The 22,203-nt window shown below is 36.8% G+C and overlaps 1 protein-coding gene across 4 annotated transcripts; it reads left to right on the plus strand.

Moving 5' to 3' along the window:
- The first annotated feature begins 603 nt into the window (after window positions 1–603).
- Window positions 604–22,143, plus strand: gtf2ird1 (GTF2I repeat domain containing 1). 4 transcript variants are annotated; one of them, XM_056746539.1, is made up of 27 exons: window positions 604–999; window positions 6,826–6,955; window positions 7,033–7,174; window positions 8,727–8,894; window positions 9,005–9,188; window positions 9,412–9,707; window positions 10,023–10,118; window positions 10,947–11,030; window positions 11,522–11,705; window positions 12,219–12,244; window positions 12,565–12,688; window positions 13,201–13,244; window positions 13,323–13,403; window positions 13,605–13,691; window positions 15,815–15,865; window positions 15,944–16,009; window positions 16,164–16,347; window positions 18,185–18,246; window positions 18,593–18,658; window positions 18,962–19,229; window positions 19,439–19,467; window positions 19,566–19,613; window positions 19,812–19,889; window positions 19,971–20,163; window positions 20,314–20,351; window positions 20,447–20,562; window positions 21,160–22,143. In XM_056746539.1, exons 2-27 carry the CDS (start codon window positions 6,830–6,832, stop codon window positions 21,226–21,228), a joined length of 2,910 nt encoding a protein of 969 aa, XP_056602517.1. In that variant the 5' UTR covers window positions 604–999; window positions 6,826–6,829; the 3' UTR covers window positions 21,229–22,143. The 4 variants fall into 4 exon arrangements, with proteins under 4 accessions (XP_056602517.1, XP_056602520.1, XP_056602518.1 ...); XM_056746542.1 differs by having other exon boundaries at window positions 19,815–19,889; XM_056746540.1 differs by having other exon boundaries at window positions 18,596–18,658.
- Window positions 22,144–22,203: the final 60 nt, after the last annotated feature.

Genomic DNA, 22,203 nt, shown 5'->3' on the forward strand with positions numbered 1-22,203 from the left:
TTATACACTTTCTACATGCTTTGCTACAGTTAGTCGAATGATGTTGAGTGCCGAAACAACAGCAGAGGGCAATATTCTGCTTCTGCTCTACAAAGATTGGTGTACATTGAACAAGTCAATATATAAATAACACAAATAAAATAAACCAATTCATGGCACCAATGAAAGTTGCAGCACACATTTAAATATAAAAGACATTTCAAGGGTTCTTAATTAAGTGAATTTACTTGGGCTTTAGAAGTGTTTTTAATCCGATAATGGATGGTAAATAAACACATGAATACAATTTTCATCAACATTTATAATTTATTTTATGAAATTGTATTACAAAAACCCACAATTGAGCGTTTTAAGTATAACTATATAATTATAATGTTATAGTTTTTGATTTTTTTTAATAATGAATGCATTGTTTATTTAATTAATTATCAAAATGTAATATGCATATTTTTAATTTCAAAATTTTAACTCGTCATTAAAACAAAGACGGTTGTAATTAATAGAGATGATTTAAAGGTTACTTTCAGCATTCTAGTTTATATAAGAGAATAAAACAACCACAAATAAGGGTCTGCGAAGAGGGGGCAGAGAGACATACAGACATGTAAGTCACAATGTCAAAAGAGTGAGTTGGATACATTTGTTATGAGTGTCGGCGAGTTTTTCCAGCGGTTCTTTAATCCTGTATGTAAATGACAGCCAATAGATGCTGTTGTTGAGTTGGGCTGGGATTAGCGGAGGCGAATGACTTTCAATTTTACTGGATTACAGAACAAAGAAAGGGGAAAGGGGACACACTCCTCCTAAAGAAAACAGAAAGAAAACGGACTAAATTGACGAAATAAATCACGTCGACATATTTTCGACAGACAACCAACGCGAGACACTTGTGGAGATTATGAAATTTAATAAAGTCGCGATCGCTTTTCTTTAGATGGGAATTCAGCCCCCGATTGGATTAAACGGAGAATAAACGTATTCCGGGATTGACAGCATAAGGTAATAAAAACGGCCACGTTGGTAAGATTTAAATCTCATTCTGTTCGTTTATAAGTGAAACAACGTTTGCGATGATCGTTCTCGGACACGTGACTTTTTATGGATGTTGAAAAAGTGAAATTACAGATTATAATTCAGGGGGGAGGAGGACGGCTAGGAGAGTTAGCTCACTGGCTATCATGCTAACGCTCCCCACGCGACGCGATGTTTTTGTGCGCGTGTATAGCGACAAGACTCGTTAAAGATAAATGAATAAAAACATTTGCGCTCAGGGTTGTGTCGTGGACGCTGTCCGACTGTATCTGAGGCGATTCACGTGTTATGTTTTGTCTGGTAAAATGGCAACACACATTGAGCGCTAGCAAGTTGCAGAAATAGAGCAGCTCTATTGTTGGCAGGGTGATAAATGATATTTACTGGTTTTATTGGGGACGGTCTGTTGAAGATGATGGTCATGGGGGTCGTAACGGGGACGAATGGACGTGTTCGTCGACGTAGGAAGGTCATGTTTACAATGTCAAATCCACATATAAGTGACTGCTAATCTGTCTCTACAGTGAAGGCTAGTTCAGTAACGCCAATTTAGATTATGAATCACTGTATGTGACCCTCTCGAGTAATAAAACATCACTTGTCTGTAAAACTTCAGTTCAGTTGTCCTCAGAAGACTTTCAGGCTGTCATATCCATTCATAAATACAATGAGACTCCAGATATAAGCGTCTTTAACTTAAATATAAACTATTATTGAATAAAGCCCATTCTTACAGTAAATAATCTGCGTTTTGTTTCGTTTTTTTTCTAAATGTTTCAATATTTATGAGTAAACTTGTGCAAAAATGTGACATGATACTACTATGGTTGAGTTTGAAGACCTTTAAGTAATTGGGTTTTGGAACTAAATAGAAAATAAAATGCACAACTGCTGTTTTTTGTAGTTCCATGTGAATACGTGAAATATATGCATATATGAATATGAACTAATGCCATGTGACCACCATGGTACTTTTTTGAAAGAGTTTTAAAATGACATACATTTCTAGTTCTGATATCTTGTGTGATCTTCTTCGATACTGGTCTTAACAAATGACAACCCTGTTGAAAATACAAGCATATGTTGTGTAAATTATGTTTGGATGCTGGTTTTACCATCTTAAACCAGGTAAGAACCAGTTTAAGACCAGCACGTGACCCGCTTAAACCAGCACGTGACCAGTATTAACCAGCACAAACCATCATCCAAACCAGCATATGCTGTTTTTTTCAACAGGGTAGTGAACGATTCGGAAATTTGAAGTGTTGAAACTGCTAGGAGTTTTTGCAGAACACTTGTTAAAAACAAATAATTACTAATAATTTCTTTTTACATAAAGGTAAACGCTACATTATAAATCAAAACATATACAGATCTGTGCCTTCATGCAATTTATTCGTAAACTATCAGTTGTTATATCATCTTATTTCGTGCTATAGACAAATATATGATGGTTCTAAATTGATGAAAAAACATCCCATAAATATCGGTGGCCGAAACATTAGTGCAGTGTTTTTCTGTTTTTATAAGTACAATTTTTCTCAAAAACGAACATAATTGTTTGTATACCGTGGGAAAGAATCATCCATGGCCACACAATCCATATTTTTGTGTCTGCATGATGCAACGTGTTTGTGTGGCCTCCGGGAATATGGCCAGAATGGAAGGAGTTAGGACCAATTAGAAGTCAACGATCAGCCTTTGAGCTAACCGATTTAGACGCAGTTCTGTTTCTGAAGGGATCTGCGAACAGAATCTGTGTAAAGGCTATTAGGAGACTGTGTGTCGATGGCAGAGCCACAAGCCTCTTAGGGCAAAACCACTCATAAAAACCCCACGATAGCCTTTATTGAGATGCCGGTAATATCTCTAAGCACCGTACAGGCAGTAATTCAAGAAGTACAGGACCGGCTACACTATGCCTCCTCCAGAACAGAGAGTGTGAGATAGCGTGATGAAAAAAACGTATTTTGGCAGGGCAGTCTCCGAACAAAGAGGAAGTCATTAATCTGAGCGTTTAAGCCCGTCAGTCTGGACTCCTAGTTTTCCGGCATTTTTTTTAGGAGTGTCACCAGTTGATTTTCTTTTTGTGCTTTTCTTTTTAACCCCGAGAAGCTGTATTTGTTCTAGTTTGTCACGTCCTTTGGCTACTGCCAAGAGAGCTTAACACGGAGTATAAAACTTTATTTACACACAAAGCTTAAGGTGTCAAATGAATGTAGTTTTTTTGGCAAATAAGATAAGCTTGTTCAATGAGGGAGTCGTTTTTTTCTTTGGTTAAACTCAGAAGTGTCAAGATGAAGCTATTAAATGAACTTAACCCTTTCCATGCAAGATTATAAGCGATAATTGCTAAGGCAAGTATCACAGTGCTTCTGGAAAGGGATCTGAAACTTCTGAAGGCATTTGAGGTTGGCACGTAGCTCATCCTGCACAGTTTACGATGCAGACACGAATGATACTTCAAAAGGTGCGGCTTACTAAAAAGAGGTTTGATATTTTTTTCCTACGATCAGACTAATGGTTTTCGCCTAACATATGAAACCTAGAGAATATTAGAGAGACTAAGGGGTTGGTAGGCTCACTTTATCAACCTCATACAGTTTTTTGTTGTTATCATTAAACTTTATCTTTAAGACCCTTAATGGATTCCAACATACACTATAAAGCAATGGGGGCATTTCCATGCAAATATCAGCCTTGCCATGACAAAGGTTTAAATACCAAAGGTTTTCGCCATATTGAAAATTCAAAGCACAGACATCTACATTTGATGGTCAATTTTCTGAGGTCTCAAAAGCATTTTTCACCCTTAAAGCATGGTTTTTCAATGTCAGGTTACTTCCACTTTCAGAATTGTCACATTCATAACAGTTTATATTAGTCATGAATGGACATGTGAAAATATAATAGCATTTTAAAATATAGCTATTTTATGTACTATAAAGATCGAACACTTCTTAATTTGTGAGGTCATATATCTGAACACGCGTTTGTGCGTTATACTTTTACAGAAAGTATGTAGTCTCTCAAAAACAGTGTCACATCCATAACGCATTTTTATTTCGTTTTTTTAAATAGAAAACGTGTTCATAGACAGTAATTTTCAGATGTTAGATTCTATCAACACATGTTCAGTAAAATATAAACAGGCTGTTCAGAATCGGCCATATCAGGACAAACAAACAAACAAACCAGATTTAATAATTGCAATATGCTTGTTGCTCTTAAGTTTGAAGTTGCAGCAGGATTTATTCAAGGCTCCTTCCTGTAGATTGTGGAGAGAGAGATTCAGAGGAGTAATAGTAGTACTGGGCTCTCTCTGTGCAGTCTGTGGTTTTGGCTTTGCCCGGAGGCTGGGATAATGGCTCCCAGTGTCTGGAGAGATTAAAGGCCAGAGCTGCATTGTTCACATGCCTCGAGATTAGTTTCCAAGGAAACGGATTGCAGTTGCCATGCGAACGCCGGGCCTGGAATTAGGATTGCGTTATTTATTTATTTGTTTGTTTTATATTCTTTGAGGATCATCCTTGCTGTTTTGTTTGTTTGTTTTACGTCTTCAAAGTTTTCAAAGATATCCGTCATCTAGACACATGTAAAGTCTTTGAGTGTCAAATTGACTTTGGTGAAATCGAGATTGGGAGACGGGGAGGGTCTGTCATGAGGGACTGGTAAGTAGTTCACTTTTGAGGTCCGATGCTTCCAGGCGTCGTTTTGCTTCCGAGGAGAACAAATGAAGGATGAAGGGGTTTAAGGCAATAATCTGTGCTAGCTTTAATTGGTTGACAAAGGCTTATCGTAATTAGCTACTTTCACATGTGTGTGACGGATTTTGGGGTTTTAGCTCTAAGGAGGATATTACTATCACTTCCCAAAGCCTCTTATAGGTTTACTATCCTTCAATATGTTACAGCTGAAATGTAAAAAAAAAGGTAATAGGGGAACTTGAATTGTCTTAACTGTTTTGTTTATATAAAAAACTGGTATATTGATAATTAATTTACACTTACTTTTTACAGTATAAAATTACTGTAAGTCGTTATCTTACTATTGTCTTGGCTGCAAGGGTATACAGCGCAATTAAATTTTTAAGTGAATAAACTGAAGCAGTGAGCGATAGATCTAAGCTGGTTCTTTATCTCTTACTAGTTGTCGGCCATATAAAGTTAATAACTTAAAGGTACAATGTGTACGATTAATGAAGATCTATTGACAGAAATAGAATATAATATATGTATGTAACTGTCATGGCAGACAAGGAGAGACTCAAATGCGGGGCAAAACAAGGCTTTTATTCAGGTAATTAAATCCACCACAGTCTGGTAAAAAGCACACCACAGACGACCCCCTGCGGGCCACGGGGAAGAATCTAAAGAGAATAACATCCTGGGAGGTAGCGCTCGACGCTGAGTCCGCCAGGCGGGAGAATCCGTGGAGATCTGGGTCCGGGGAGGAAACTCGACCCGGAACTCACTGGGCGAGAGAATCCGTAGAGCCCGGTTAATGGTGGAATCCAGGAGCAGTGGTGGAGTCTAGTGAGGAGGGGGATCGCAGTCCGGAACGCCAACGGGATCTGTGTAGATGTAGCGGGAGAGTATGCAAGGCAGGGTAGCAGGAAAAAACACAGAGATGTAGGATAGCGATCTCGAAAGCTAATGCTAGGATGATAGCAAGGCTAAGGCTAAGGCAAAGGTTAAGCTAAGGCTATGACTAAGGCTAATGACGTCTAGAACACGCTAGAGCGTAGGCAGTCTGAACTGGCAAAACACGCAACGGTCAGACAAGGAACAAGGGAAAACAGAGGGTATTTAAGGGAAATACTAAGGGGAGGTAATAGAATGCAGGTGCAAGTGATAATAATAAACAAGTCACCGGTGTGGGGAAAGCCCTGACGGGGGAAACACGAGGGCGTGGTAAATGACATAGACACCGAGTGCGTGCTAACCGCTAGAAAAGGATAGCACGTGCTCGACAAAACAAAACAAACACCTCCCAAGTCAGAACATACAAAGACAAGAACAGGATCATGACATGTAACTATGTCTTCAGAGGTGTATAAAGACCTCACATAATGAAACATAATGTTTTATTACCTTACAATGACCTATTCCTATCTACATACACCGCAGGTCCCCTTACATGGAATTCGCCATGTTGTTTCTACAGTAGCCCTATATGGACAATCTGCTCTATAGAGCTTGCTTCGTAAAGAGATATCTCCTTTGGCGAAGAAGCACAAACGTGACAACGCCTTTGTTCTGTGTCAGCCACCGTAGTATATGGAAGGGTGGAGTGAGCCATTGGTTGCAATTCGCAACCTCACCGCTAGATGCCGCTATGAACATTGCACCTTTAATTCGCTATATTCGTTCACATTCGTTCGTTTTTTACCCACAATGCGCTTTGATTTTCAGTTCAGTTTTACTTGTTTTATCAAAATGTTAATCCTTGCACCCCTTCTGAAATAACTTCCTTTGACCCAAAATTCAGTGTCCTTTTTTTCATTGAATTTCCTGTTCCACTTGTAAATATGTAAATATCATAGAAGTTCATACGTTTTAAACATTGGAATGTGTTTTTTTTACCAGCTATGGAACTGACTCTACTGTCCCTCACACCCTTGTTTTCGTTCATCTAATAAAACATGTTTTCGTCTGTAGAATATTAGGCTCCATTAGCAATCTAAACAGTGCATTAGCTTTTATGTTAATAAGTAATTATGTTTGTATTCTGAGTAATCTTTCAGACCTGATATTTCATTTAAGTCTGACTCAGCCTTCTTTTTTCCTGCAGAAGAATGGCACAGGTTCGGAAGCTGGCCTGTGATGGCTTGAGGACCAACTCTCGGCCAGAGCTCAAAGTTCCACATGTGTCATCCAGACAAGAGATCCTCACCAGCCTCGTTTCAGCGTTAGATTCTGTGGTAAGCACATATGTACTTGCACATACTTGAGTACTTCACAGCGGTTTGGTGGCTGATGACTTCAAATGTGTGTGCAGTGCTCTGCCATGTCTAAACTGAACGCTGAGGTGGCATGTGTCACCGTGCACGAGGACAGCGTGATCGCCGTGGGAACAGAAAAGGGACGAAACTTTCTCAACTCCAGAAAGGAGATACAGACGGACTTCCACAAGTTCTGTAGTGAGTTCACATGTCTGATGAATGGTTAAATCTGGACAATTCCTAGCTGATATAATTATAAACATGTTTAGGTTGGTAATAAGCTTAATAGCTCCTTAGGAACATTCTTTTTCTGGTCGAGTAAGCACTTACGTGACCCTTGTGTACCCAGTATGCACCAATGCGAAAGTAAGACAGTAAACAAAAAACATCTTAAAGGAACAGTTCACCCAAAAAGGAAAATTCGGTCTATTTAGTCACCCTCAAGTTTTTCCAAACCTGTTTCGTTTTGTTCCGAAGAATGCTTGTAACCAAACAGTTCTCCACCGTTGACTACCATAGTTGGATAAATTTCTCTATACATTTTTTAGTTCTTTTGAACACAAAAGAAGATATCGTAAAGAATGTAGGAAATCAAACAGTTCTTGGGCACTTTTGACTACCATTGTCGTTTTCCTACTATGGTAGTCAATGGTGGCCAAGAACTGTTAGAACAAAGGTATTAATACAGATTTGCAACAGCTTGAGGGTGTGTAAACAATGTCAACATTTTTTATTTTTTTAATGAAGATGTAGCGGACACAAAATTATTTTCATCCAGATCGAGTCCAAACACTACGGTTGTTAATACCAGTTTTTTCTTTTTTTCTCTCCAATATTCCTTTTTACTTAACATTAGCTTAACATCCATTATATCTAAGAAATGCATCTGACGGAGGGCCGTTGGACATTATGTAGTTATAATTTTACAGGGATTCCTTGATACAGACCACACACCAGCTAGTCACTCATAAAATATCCCTAATGTCATTATAACCTGTCCCTGTTAAAGATTATGACAACTTTGTTAATTTTGTTCATCAAAATACAGCTTCAGTAACAGTTCTGCTTTACAATGACAGTAAATGTCCAGGGCTGGGTTTCCCTAAACCTTCGTTTCACTACTTCGTTCCTAAGAATATCACTACCAGTCTTAAGGTAAGACGTATAAAAGTATGACGTAGCATTAAGAAGGTTTCGGGATAACAGCCCAGTGCTATAAGATCCATCTGGAACTTATTTACAGTACTGATAAACAAGAGACGCTGTCTAGCGGATGATGCTGGTTGGAAGCTATTAGCGGTTTAAAGGGATAGTTCACCCAAAATAAAAAATTCTTTCATCATTTAGTCCCCTAATGATGTTTAAAACCAGCAAATGACTCTGTCTTCTGTTATGTCTGTCAAAAGATATTTTTAGAATTGTGGTTTTGTGTCTATATAATGAAAGTCAATGGTGTCAGTGATGTTTGGTTACCAACATTCTTCAAATATCTTATTTTATGTTCTGCAGAAGATAGAAACTATTACTGTACTGTAGACATTCAAAAGGAAAAAAAAATGGTTATATTTTTTGGTTAAATTATAGCAATTTTTAAGTGGAAGAAAAACACAATGTTAAGATTAATTTATAATATCACATCACGTGTAGTCACTGCATATGGGTGTTCTGACATAAAGTTCGCAATGCACATATAATAATGGAAATTTCAGTGACTAGTTCCCTCTACAATAACACATATTGTTCCTCACAGAAGTGTCTTGTCTTCAAGCGAACTCCCACGCTAAAGCTCCTGACGTGGACTGCAGCAGGACAGGCAAAGACTGCGGCCAACAGGCCAGACAGAGAACCTTAACCGACTCTCACTCCAACATCTTCGTCTTGAGGAAAATGGTGGAGGAAGTCTTCAGCGTACTGTACAGTAAGAGCCCAATACTTTATACTTTTCTGTCCTTCATGTTACTGCGAGCAGTGGATGTGGAATAATGGGCCAAAATGCAGGTTTATCCAATGAGATGTGACACGTTTCAGGTGAGGCTGTTGGGAAAAGCAGCCTGGTCCCTGTGCCTTATGAACGGGTTCTGAAGGATCCCAGCTCGCTGGTTGTCTACGGCCTTCCTGACGGTGTAACTTTGAGAAAACCTTCAGAATACGACACCAAGACCTTAATGAAGATCTTAGAGCAAAGTAATCGTATCCGCTTTATAGTCAAAAGGTTAGTATTGCAATTTGATATTAAAACCACGGTAAATGATCAAATTGCTACGTTAAGATAATTTGATTTTCTCCGAAACACATTTGCATGAGATGTTGATTTACATTATACTTCATTTGAAAATGCTTTCATACATAGTGACATTACACATTTGATAACATTTCTACATTCCCACGATCTTGCTAGTGTATCGCATTATTGTTTACTGTTTTATCTCAAATAGAACGCCAGAGGAACCCTCACGGGATGCCAAATCCTGTCCGGAAGTCAACCATCACTCTTCGATCTCAAAAAGCATAAGCAACCACGCCACTGTTAAACCCTCTGTTCAGGAAGTGTCTGCTAGCAACTCTATGCTCTCCAGCTTCCTGTACGGCATGCCCATGTCCTCCCAGCCCCACCCAGACAGCAAGATGGACCTGAAGCCCACATCACTGAACAGCATAGGTAAAGAGAGGCTGGGAATGTGGACATCCTCTGATGACAAGGCCGTGCAAGCCAAGGAATGTGTTGACAATGGTAAGAACCACCTGCTGTTTTGCTTTTAAAGAAATATGTAAAGATTAATATGCTGTATTTGCATATCAATCTTTTATACATGGAAACGGTTAATTAAGCTCACACATATTTTACATATTACTTAAATTGTTTTTAAAGAAACCATAAAATCTAAATAGGAGTAGTCCATGTCTCTAAGCATTAAAAGATTAGTCTTTTCCTAACTTTTAATGAGGTCTTTTGTGTTGTGTCATACATGTAGGTGCTGAAGCATTATTCATTGGAAAACATTTTTGTTTATGTGCTTGTATCTGAGAGCATGTATGTCTCTTCCAGGCGAGCGAATAGGGCTGGCAGGGGATCTTGCCCAGAGTCCTCCCAGCATCCATGTCTCCAAGCGCCTTCTGTTTTCTATAGTGCATGAAAAATCAGGTGGGCGACAGACTTTACACAACTATCAAAGCGTCTGGCCAAATTAAGGACTGGGCTTCTTTTCAGGGGCTTTATGGGGTCTCAAACAATGCCTTATGGAAACTGGATAATATGCTTTACAGAATTAAATACAAAATGGAGGAGTTTGTTAGATTTATCACAAAATCAGAAAAACTCATTTAAAATATTTTTGTATTTATAAAATTTAATGTGTGTTTGAAAAAGGAGCAACTAATAAAATGATTAGAGTAAAAAGTGTCAGAAGAGATTACAGTAAGAGTGAATTATTATAATGTAGGTTTTTAAATTGCTGTCTATATTTAAATATACTGTATATACTACAGTATGGTTGTAATTTTACAATACATAATTATATGTTTATTATACACAGCCATTAAAGAAGCAAACTTCAATCTGCCCTGCAAAAAATGACTGGATCTAAATACACAGATGAACAAAATGTTCACAAAAATCTCTGTTTTTAGTATTTGTGCTTGAGTAAATAAATCAGTCTATTGATGGAGCACACAGTTTATTTATTTAGTATTAGCAATTGTACGAGACACAGAGAGGGGGATAGTGTGGGTGATAGCAATGGGATTTTGGCCAGGTCACCTGGGCTACAAACTTCTGTTCCTCGCGAAAGACCAGCATGAAATCTTCAGTCACTGTTGAGAGTCAGGACCTGCCGTAATTGTCTCTTATGTCTTACATACTGGTCAAACTGGTATTGTTTATAAAACAAATACATAAATAATGGCATTATCGGAAACGCATGAAATAATTATTTAGAGCTACTTGGTTATTGTTTTTTGATCTTGTTCACAGAAAAATGGGACTCATTTATCAGGGAGACGGAGGACATCAACACGCTTCGAGAATGTGTTCAGATCCTCTTCAACAGCAGATATGGTGAGATAAAGCAGCAATGCCAAATTCACAACACTTACAATTCATAAGTGCACATCGATAATAAACACCTACTAAAGGGATAACACCCCCATAATCAAATTCTGTCATTATTACTCGCCCTCATGTCATTTACAACCTGTATTGCTTTCTTTCTTCTTCGAATCACAAAAGAGGATATTTTGACCCATTGACTTGCATTGGTTTTGTGTCCATTCAATAAAAGTCGGTGGGGGCTGATGGTTTTTGGTTATTAACGATCTGAAAAATATCTTTGTTTGTACTTTGCCTAAGAAGGTGAGTAAATGATGACAGAATTTCTGTTGTGATACTCCTTTTTTAGAAAGGAAGTGTGTTATAATATTTTTGTTATAAACACAGAAAAAACAGATAGCACTCACTTTGCCATCAACTCGAATTAACTCAATTTCCTGTAAGTAAAAGATGTCTCTGATTTATTAAAAACGTATTAATTAGAAATCTGTTACTTTTAGCTGAGGCTTTAGGTCTGGATCACATGGTTCCTGTGCCGTATCGGAAAATCGCCTGCGATCCAGAGGCGGTAGAAATCATTGGAATTCCAGACAAGATTCCCTTCAAGAGGCCATGCACTTATGGAGTGCCTAAACTGAAACGGATCCTGGAGGAAAGGCACGGGGTCCGCTTTGTTGTCAGAAGGTGAAAAGCTTTCAGTAGTGAATTGATATTGACCTGACTAGAGACATCTGATTAATTATCCTAAACATTTAGGAAGTAGTTAGCTTTATACCTACATTGTTGAACCTGCAGCGTAGTTGTATTGCTGCTATTTTTGCAGCTCTTCCAATTTCCACACATATCTGATAGCGATGTAAAAGATTTAACTACTGATAACCTTTCAGTTTTTGTCATGTAATTAACTGTGCGGCTCATTGAAAAGGAATCCAGACATTGGTTCTGGATATACTGAGTTTTTAATTTACTTTATGAGAAAAAAAGCTGTCTTTGCCATCTGGCAGAGCAGCGCGAGGCATCCAAAGTGAAGCGTCATGCTGGTTGTGGTAACCGCTGCCATACACGAGCCAGCATAATTTGGCATAATGAGCAAAACACCCGCTGTTCGTTACCAGGCATGCGTAGACAGCATTTTAGCATTTCAATATGTTTCAAGTGGAATCACAAGAACTAACCGTTCTCTTTTATTCCTCACAGAATGTTTGATGAAAGGATTTTTACAGGTATGTATTTTTCAAACACAAAGTGCATGTTTATGTGCTTTTACTTAAGGAGCTATCTCATCTGACCCTTGAAAACAATTCGATATTGGTATAACCCAGGACTATTCTTTTCCATTTTTAAAGGGCAACTTCCAGCAGTGTTTTGCACCAACTTTAATGTTAGCTCATTTCTAAGAAAGCTCTTAAAAGTACTTAAAAGTCACAGGGTTGAAACGAAACACAAGCACATTTTGACATTCGCAAAGCATTTTTTAAGTGAAATACAGTGGAATATTCTACTTGTATATATTTGTATTGAGTTTTTTTTCATTCTTTGTAAGCCGCTGGTAAAGTAGCTAAGGAGGAGGGCAAACAGGATGGCTCCGCCCTTGATGATGGTTTCCCTGATGGGCTCAGGTTGCCAAGCTCCTCCCTAGAGCTGGTCAACAACACTCACAGCAGCAGGTAAGAGTTTACTTTTCCAGTCATAACAAAAAAGACAGTGTCAGATTTTTTTGTCTGTAAATACTTTAAAGGCCATTTTCAGATTTTGAGTGAGAAAACAACTTCAACAGACCTGATTACAGATATACAACTTGGAACAGACCATAACATTAATAATTAAATAAAATATATATATTTTAATTATAATGATATATTTATGATATATATTTTATTATACTTAAATATAATATTCTAATTCTAATTCTAAGTCAATTAATTTGTCAATTAAATTGTAAAACAAAAAAAGTCAAGGAAATGAACACAAAAACCTTATAAAATGAAAAAAATGTATGGAATAATAAAACATTTTTTTTGGAAATTTTACAAATGAAAATTTAAAATCCTAATATTTTTTCAGTGATGTATACAGAATGTTTTGATATGGTTAGGTAATGAGAGAAAAGGAAAAGGATAGGATGCAACTTTTGTATGCAATAATCTGATGAAAGTCTTGCAAATGTTTCTTGTTTCAGATCGACTAGCTCTTGTGTCAGTCCTTTGGCTGAGTGCGAAGCAGGTACGTTTTGAACACCACCCACTCATTGTTATAGTTTAAGAGAAAATTGTAAATAAACCGGCGTGTTTTACTTTTCAGGGCCATCCGGGGACTGTCTTTCTATGAAGAAGATTAAAACAGAACCCCCAGATGGTGAAATCATTCAAGTGACAGTGCCAGGTATTTATGGTATCATATCTTGGCATGACTTACCAAACAATATTATTATGGCCTAAATTTGTGTTCTAATTTATATGTTCCAATCAAATCCAGATAAAACGTCACCTCCCGCCTACATTTTCACTTGCAAATTTTTTAAATATGTTATGGATTTTAAATGTTTTCATCTAATTATCTGTCTCACTTGTTGTCCACACTCAGAGTCCAGTGTTTCTACAGAAGAGCCAAGCGAGCCCCAGACTGAACGAGTGACCCCTGACCTCTGTCGTCTATTGGAGCCTGAAGCAGGTAAGAGCAACCTAGTCGGTCCATTTGTGGATTTGGACGTTCCCTTGTCCTTAATGTTGTCTTTAATAGTCTTTAATATTGCCCTCTCAAATCTTTCATCCAGTTACAAATCCCTCAGCCCTGTCTACACTTTCCCAACCACAGCTTTTATAATAAGTAATAAGTACTCTGATAATAAATCAAACAGGTTTTAGTAATATATAGTGTATAATGATAACAGAATTGACATTTCTGTTTACATGTTGTTTAAGCAAATAGAATACTCTGTATCTTCATTATTAATAAAGGGTTACTTCACCCAAATATGAAAATTCTGTCATCACTTGAACACAAACAGGATTGACTCCCATACTAGAAAAAAATAATATAATTTTTTCTGTTGAACACAAAAGAAGACATTTTGAAGAATGTAGGACAGTACACAGTTCTGGGGCACTTTTGACTACTATTGTTGTTTTTCCTACTATGGCAGTCAATAGGGGGCAAAATCTGTCTGGTTATAAGCATTCGTGCAAATATCTTTCACTCTGTTCATCAGAAAAAAGAAATGTTTACAGATTTGAATCAACTCGAAGGTGAGTAAATGATGACAGAATTTTAATTTTTGCGTGAAGTATCACTTAATGTTTGGAAATCAATGGTCGAATAAACAGTTTTTACACACATCTCAGTCTTGAGAAACCATGTCTTAGATCTCTCTGGAAGGAATTGTACAGAAGTACAAACACCTCTGAAGAACGCAACAGGACCACAACACTGAGATTCATTTAAACCACTTTGTTTTTTATATAAAAATGAGTTTTGTGGTAAGATAAGAGTTTTACATTACTTATTTCAATTTCAAACCCAATATCCCAAACTTACCCGATCAGTAGCCAAACCCGTGCTCCGTGGTGTGTTAGTTCTCCCTCTACAACAAACCCACATCCGCTAGAACTGAATTCATGTAGACCCCCAGTCTTTGCCCCTCAATGTAAAATACTGAGAGTTGATATAAACACTTAACAGCTGTGGTATTTTTTTCAAGATATGTTTAGCATGGTTTTTATGATCATGTTTAAAAAAATATTAGAAAATAGGGATGCACCGATATGTACATTTTGGCCGATAACTGATAGTTCTTCATTTCTGAAACCAGGTAACTGATATATTGACCGAAATACAGTATCTAAATATTAACATAAAATTTCCTGAGCCCGAAAAGGAAGAAAGTGGACAACTTCTTTTATTCTTAAACATTGTCTGCAGAAAACAAGTTAACGTTCTTAATTGTTAAGATACCGAAATGCACCATGATATATTGCGCATCCCTATAAGAAAAAAATATATACGGTTATGGTCTTATACGGCAAAGTCTTTATTTGGTTATTAAAAGCAACTAAAACGATTATGTAAACTCGTGGAGCAGGGTAACTCTGTTTAATAAACAATATATAATAACGTCGCTGTCCTTCTGAAACCTTGTTTGTCCAAATTCCCTGCTTTTGAAGAAATGTAAAAACACTGTACTTTTTCAGGGACTTCATACGGTGTTGTCAAAGTTGACTAGCTCTTTTTAATACTTTTTATTAGTTAGATATTTGCAAATTCCAGTGACAAAAATAAAGGCTGACTAACAATAATGATTTACACGACAAAAAATAAAAATCATAAAATATGGAGATACAAGGTTTCAAATATACAGTACAACAGCGAGTGTAATGTAAATATAATTATGTTTTTAAATATAATGTAAACCCTTATTTTTTTATAAAAATCTGCATTTTTTTTAATGTATTATTATTTCATTAAATATTTAAATAATTGTATTATTTGCAACAATAATCATAATATTACATTTTAGCACAATATACACATAATAAACCTGCAGTGTGTTGAAGTGTTCATAGTGACTCCCAGTTTGGACATTTTGACTCAGAATTAATAATACTCAATACATTTGTTATGTTGAAGTCTGCATTACACAAATGGTCACTGGAGTAAAACCCCAGGTGAGTTGAATCATCACAATATCTCCAGCAAAGCGTGTGGAAAGTACATGTTCTTGATCAAATCATACACAAGGGAATACTTCCCGTGTACCACGCGGAAGTTAACGTTACATTTTGTTTGTATCTCTGCAGAAGATTTAGCATCTAAGACTACGCCGCAGGGGCTCAAAAGAGCTGTTGAAGGTAAAACTCAATTTTGAAAGATCAAGTTTATCTTCAGATATTTTTGGCTGTTGATATGATTGTCCTCTGTTTCCCCAGAAGACATCGGAGAGATGATCCTACAGTTGAGAAAGCAGGTGGAGAGCCTGTTCAGCTCCAAGTACAGTGAGTCATGGGCTTACTCAACCTTCATTTTACCTTCAACTGCGGCAACAACATCTAAATTTTCCAGTTATATTTATCCAACAAATCAGATTTCTCCAAATTAAATGTACATACGCGATGTGCTGATTTCTTTAAAAAATCTGTCTTGTTGTAGGTGAAGCTCTTGGTCTGCCCGAGCCAGCTAAAGTGCCATACTCCAAGTTCCAGATGTATCCAGATGACCTGTACATCAATGGGTTGCCAGAAGGGATGACTTTTCGAAGACCAAACTGTTTCGGGGCAGTAAAATTGAGAAAGATTCTTGCTGCAAGCAGTCAGATCCAGTTTGTTATAAGAAAGTGAGTCCATTTTCAAGCTCTATAGACCAAAGGCTACAGTTTGATTTTGACATTGGTGGGGACATAAAATTTGTTTGCAGATCACTAAAGTTTTGCGCACTTTACTTATTTAAACAATATATTATTTTAAAAATACTTTCTATAGTTTTCTACCCTGTTCTTCATTGTTGTCACTCTCACTCAATGCTAAAATGCCTATATGTGTCTACAGCAGGATCAGATTGTTTAGAAATTTACCAGAACATACAATTCGTCTCACAGTATCAACTACTGTATGTTCAACTGCATCTACAGTCTGCTTAAAACTACTTATATACATACATATTCATTCCTACATTTTTAAAACTGCAATATGTTTGATTCTGTCTCCTCTCCACCAATAAGCCGGTGTGTGGTGGGTGTTATGGCGCAATATGGCTGCCATCGCATCATCCAGGTGGATGCTGCACATTGGTGGTGGTTGAGGGGAAGAAAAGAAAAGCTTTCTACCGGAAGTAGTAGACCATCCGGGAATCTTTGGAATAGTCTTTTTAATATACCACAATTTGGGACATACTAATTATACTTTCGAATACTATTTAGGCGGATAGTAGGGTAGGGACAATTTAGTGTTCTCTGGATATTTGTAAGGACCCAAATCTATGCCCTTTCTATTGAAAAATCCGTCTGTGCATGTAGTCAGTCACAGACTATTTTGATTTCTTTTTTAAATTTGTTAAAACGAAGTGCAAATGTCATTCACTATTCCTTACCGCATTGGTGATGAATAACCAGAAATATACTCAGGTATTTTTGTTAAACCACATAAATGCATTTGCTCAAAAATTATCTAAGTATGAGAGCATTAAAACATATGTTTTGATAGCATCTCAGATATGAACTTGAGACCAAATTTTGTGAGAAATTGAAATTTTATATTTTTTAAATATTGTTCACTGTTCTCTTTTAATGTTTTGATCACAAAAAATGACTCCACAATGCAATACATTAATACTATTATTTATTACTACATCATCATTATTATGTTGATGCACATAAATAAATATATAAATATTTAATTAAAAAAACTTGGAAAACGACATAAAAATATATATTTTTTAATTTTGGGTGTACCTATTAAGTCATTTCCAGTTTAATTAATCACAAAGTCTGTTTGATCTACATTATAAAAGACGATGGACAAATTGTCTTTAAAATAATTAATAGCAAATATATACACATTTTTAGATATAAGTGTGCTAGCTACATCGTCCAGTCCTGGTATGAGTAATAATGAAATTGTGATGGAGCTGGGATTGTGACCATCCCAGCTCCATCTAAGGCAATTCCACCAGCTGCCAAGAGAAATATGACCATCGGACCATCCCAGCTCAGACCACTACATCCCCAACCAAGAGCAAAGACGGACTATTTGTCTTATTAATGCTGAAGTTACAATATTTGGTATTAAATGCTAAACTAAAATCACATGTCACCAGTCTGAGTGCAGCTATGACACGTCAGAGGGGATCTGGCCCTCCCGGTTGAGCCTGGTTTCTCCCGAGGTTTTTTTCTCCATTAATCAATCATTGGAGTTTGGGTTCCTCGCCACAGCAGGGCAGTGTTGGCCTGCTCACCGGGAGACTGCATTCATTCATTTATTTATTTAGAAATTAGATGTTATTTATTAGAATGAACTTACTCGTTGTATAAATACCATGCACTGTGCTGTGTTTTAACTTTTCTGTTTTTCTTGTTTGCCCCTGTAAAGCTGCTTTGAAACAATACACATTGTGAAAAGCGCTATATAAATAAACTTGAATTGAATTGAAACTTGATGTTTTTCTGTCTTCATCAGGCCAGAGTTGTTGACAGAGCAGGTTAAAAACGAGTCTCTCTCAAAATCAACCTCTGACTCAGGTAAGCTTAAGTCATGCAGTTTTGTTTCTTATATTTTGTGATCAGAAAGAAAACCGAATAAAATTATTTAAAGAGGCTTGAGGTCAAATTTACAAATCCTTGTTATTAGCGACACCAGTGGCCATTAAGTGAACTGCAGTCAGTAGTTTTTTGCTTCACACATTCCATAGAAACCAACAATAATTGAACATCATTCACCCAAATCCCTTCAACAGATTAAATGTCCCTCTCATGATTTCCTGGCAAAACTGTCTCAAGTCCTTTACATGAAAATATGTCTACAGAGAATCTAGAAAGTGAGGAAAGGTCTTGTTTTTTTTAGCTTTCTCATTTTTATTATGTTCAGCAGAGACGGACTCTAAAGACCAATCAGATGACCCTGGACCCGCGTCCAAGAGACCAGGATTCTCAGGTAACACCTTAAAGAAGTTATCAACTGTTGTAAACTGTAGTATTGTTATAGTATTATAGTATCCTAAAGGGTCAGTTCACACAAAAATGAACATTTTGTCATCATTTATTTACTTTTACCTCTGACTTCTTTAGTGGAGCACAAGAGAGGAAGTAAATCACGACAGAATTTTGAGTGAACTGTCTCTTTTTTATGGCAATCTAAATGAAAAAGATTCATTTGAGTCAGACATACGCCAGTTGATTTTGAAATCAGTCTCCTTTCGCTAAACCGTTGGCATTTGTACCGTTGCTCTGCCCGCAGACAGTTTAGAGGCCAAGCTCTCCCGTATCGACTTGGCGAACACACTGCGCGAGCAGGTCCAAGACCTGTTCAACAGGAAATACGGCGAGGCACTGGGCATTAAGTATCCTGTGCAAGTGCCTTATAAGAGGATCAAGAGTAACCCCGGCTCAGTGATTATTGAGGGCCTGCCCCCTGGGATCCCCTTCAGAAAGCCCTGCACCTTCGGCTCACAGAATCTAGAGAGGATATTAGCCGTGGCAGACAAGATCTCTTTCAGCATTACAAGGTGAAGACCTGTGGCGAGCTTCTGGAGTTCATGAGTCTCCAGCTTTGACTTTGCAGAACTACAGCTTGAGTTTGATTCTTATGTATTCATGTGTATAATAATGAATCATAGAATATTTTTATATTAAATGTTTTTGTTTTTTAAGTCCATTAAATTGCAATATAAGATATGTAAATTTTATACCACGGAGGTGTTTTTTTATTTTTCAGGCCTTTCCAAGGACTCATTCCAAAGCCAGGTATGCATATTCTAAATCAAACATTTGCATTAGTTTTTTAACCAATTTAATAGCTTTCTTGGAATCAGCTTTGAATTCAAATATTTTCCATTTAACAGCACCCCGGAGAATAACCACATTGAAGAAAGGTTACACCCCAATAAATGGTAAGAATCGTTTATTATTAAAGCTCCCTTAATGTACTTTGATACTTATCATAGCAAAACAAAATGTAACGTTGCGGCCAAACGATGGTTGACATTTTCTAGCAATTTCATGAAATCTTTCAGCGTAAGTGCTGACATTTGTTCAGAACCTAACACAAAAAGATTATCTTAATTTGGAAACATTTTGCTATTCAACAGAAGAAGACGAGGTCAATCGAATGGGAGAGAAAGTGATATTAAGGGAACAAGTTAAAGAGCTCTTTAATAAGAAATATGGTAAGCCAATACCCTCCCTAAATTCATTTAAATGTGAATTTTTCGAAAAGTTTCTAATGCTAGTTCATTTCTTGCGTTCAGGTGAAGCTTTAGGTTTGGATCGCTCGGTCCTTGTTCCATATAAATTAATCCGTGCCAATCCCGGCTCATTGGAAGTTTCTGGACTTCCGGATGATATTCCATTCAGGAATCCGAATACTTATGACATCATTCGATTGGAAAAAATTCTGCAGGCTGAAGATGAAATTACCTTCAATATTAAAACCCCACTACAGTAAGTGTGAGCTGTTATCTTGGGCTTTTGTTACATTGAGTTGTCGTCGTACTGTTTTATAGAACAATATATTAATAATATATTTATATTTATTATATAAAACATTATGTGGATGCTTCGCACAATCTCACTGGTGTTGTTCTTGTTCAGACCTTTTACAGAATTGTGTACCCAGTCTTGTAATACAGGTAAGAATCCTCTTTTTTTGCAAATGTTGTTATTTTAGAAAAATAAAATAATGGGGGAAAATGTTACATGAAAATGTTTACCTCCTTTTTCAAAGAATGTAAAGAAGTGTCCACCAATCGACGCAAACGTAAACGTGTACTTGACAACAATCAAGCAATCGTGCCCACTGGAGCAGACTCGGCACTATCAACCAATCAGATTCCTGTCATGGTATGCAAACATTTCTAATTCCACTTTCTTTTTTGTAATGTGACATCAGGTGACATCAGTGGGATAAGAAAGTTGCTTTATAGCCAGAGGAAGTTATTATATTTTGATAAAAGATTATGAAGACAATTTTTTGTATACAACAGTAACTTCAACTGATAACTTCTAATAAGAGCAGGGACTTTTATATAGAAAAGTAAAAGTCTTTGTCGACTTAGAACTTTAAAAGTTACGTTGTAAACGTTGTGTTTTTAGTTTTACTGTATTTTTATTAATATTGTAAATTAGCTTTAATTTTTTTATTTTTTGTTGGTTAGATAATGTTTAGGCAATTTCACTATATGCATTTGTCATTTCATTTGTTTTTTATGTTGCTATATATTTTTTATATTTTTGTTTATATTATTTTAGTGCCCTAAACTTATTTCAGTTTTTTTTTTTAAATGTATGTACATTCATTTATTTTATTTCAACAGAAATGTTTTCAAAGCTAGAATTTCAGTAAACCATAGTAACATTGCTCAAAAAGTGTAATTATATTGGTGTATAGGTAAAACTTTTTCTCACAATCTTTTCCTGGTTTTTGTATTTTGTATTTAGCAGTGGCCTATGTACATGGTGGACTACAGCGGTGTGAATGTTCAAGTTCCCAGCAAGGTCAAATACTAGACAACGGTCTGATGCCATATGGTGGACCTGCAACATAAGGGACCTTATAAAACCTGACATTAATGAATGCTAAATTCAGCTTTCTCCAGTTTTGCGGCCGACACCGCAACACACGTATGGAGTCGCGGCGTGTAAGGTGTGACCTGATGCAGTTGTTTCTAAAGATGGAGAAAAGCCCCAGCAGTACATCAGACTTTCTGCCAGTGCTTTATTACTTCAAGAGGCTGTTTGTAAAGGAGTTGCCATTATTATTGGAATATGAGATATTAATTGTATTGCATTGCATTGCCTCCAGGATTTGCTATGGAAGGTTCTGGAAACAATCATGGTTACCATTTCAAAGAATGGGATTTGGGATTTGTCTTTTCCCAAATATGACTAATCACTCTTGGGATCCACAGCCTGGTAACGCGTGTACTGCATCCAGTACGTCTCCTGTAGTTACCTGGCTGTCATGCCTTGCAAATGTTTGTATTGTTATTTATTTATTTATTTAATAAAAAAAATTGTATATGCAGGGAATGTAAACTACCACTTTCAGTTTTCAGCCTAAAATACTGAATGACACGACTAACGAGGCTCAAAACAACTAGCTACTGTATGTATTCAGACAGAAACCTTTGCTTTAGGTTTCGGTATCTCGAGCAGCTGGAGAATCCTAACACGATAGCACTAACTTATATTCAAGCGAGATATTTCTTTTTGTATTATTTTAGCTTTGTAAGTTACTCAGTTCATTAAGCATAAAGGCAAAGTGAGGTGTTTTATGGAGAAACCATCATGAATGTATTGTTCGTAAAGGAAAGAATGCTATAATGTTACTCTATAATGACTGTCTCTGGAATCGCCAGTATTTATATGCTGTACCTTAATGCCATTTAGGCCTTTCGAATAAAATGTGCTGCCTTGCTTTTATTGATTTATTTGTGTGATTCGGACATCCTGACTAATGTGCTGCAATGCCTTCCTATTTGC

The sequence above is a fragment of the Triplophysa dalaica genome, chromosome 4 (assembly GCF_015846415.1).
Source record: "Triplophysa dalaica isolate WHDGS20190420 chromosome 4, ASM1584641v1, whole genome shotgun sequence".
In the NCBI taxonomy this organism is placed as follows: Eukaryota; Metazoa; Chordata; class Actinopteri; order Cypriniformes; family Nemacheilidae; genus Triplophysa; species Triplophysa dalaica.

Excerpts from the sequence above, each read along its gene's own strand:
- gtf2ird1 (XM_056746539.1), top strand. The coding sequence starts at position 6,830 with ATGGCACAGGTTCGGAAGCTGGCCTGTGATGGCTTGAGGACCAACTCT. Across the intron at positions 12,245-12,564 it reads TGATGAAAGGATTTTTACAG|CCGCTGGTAAAGTAGCTAAG; the intron begins GTATGTATTTTT and ends ATTCTTTGTAAG. Across the intron at positions 19,890-19,970 it reads GCTCTTTAATAAGAAATATG|GTGAAGCTTTAGGTTTGGAT; the intron begins GTAAGCCAATAC and ends TCTTGCGTTCAG.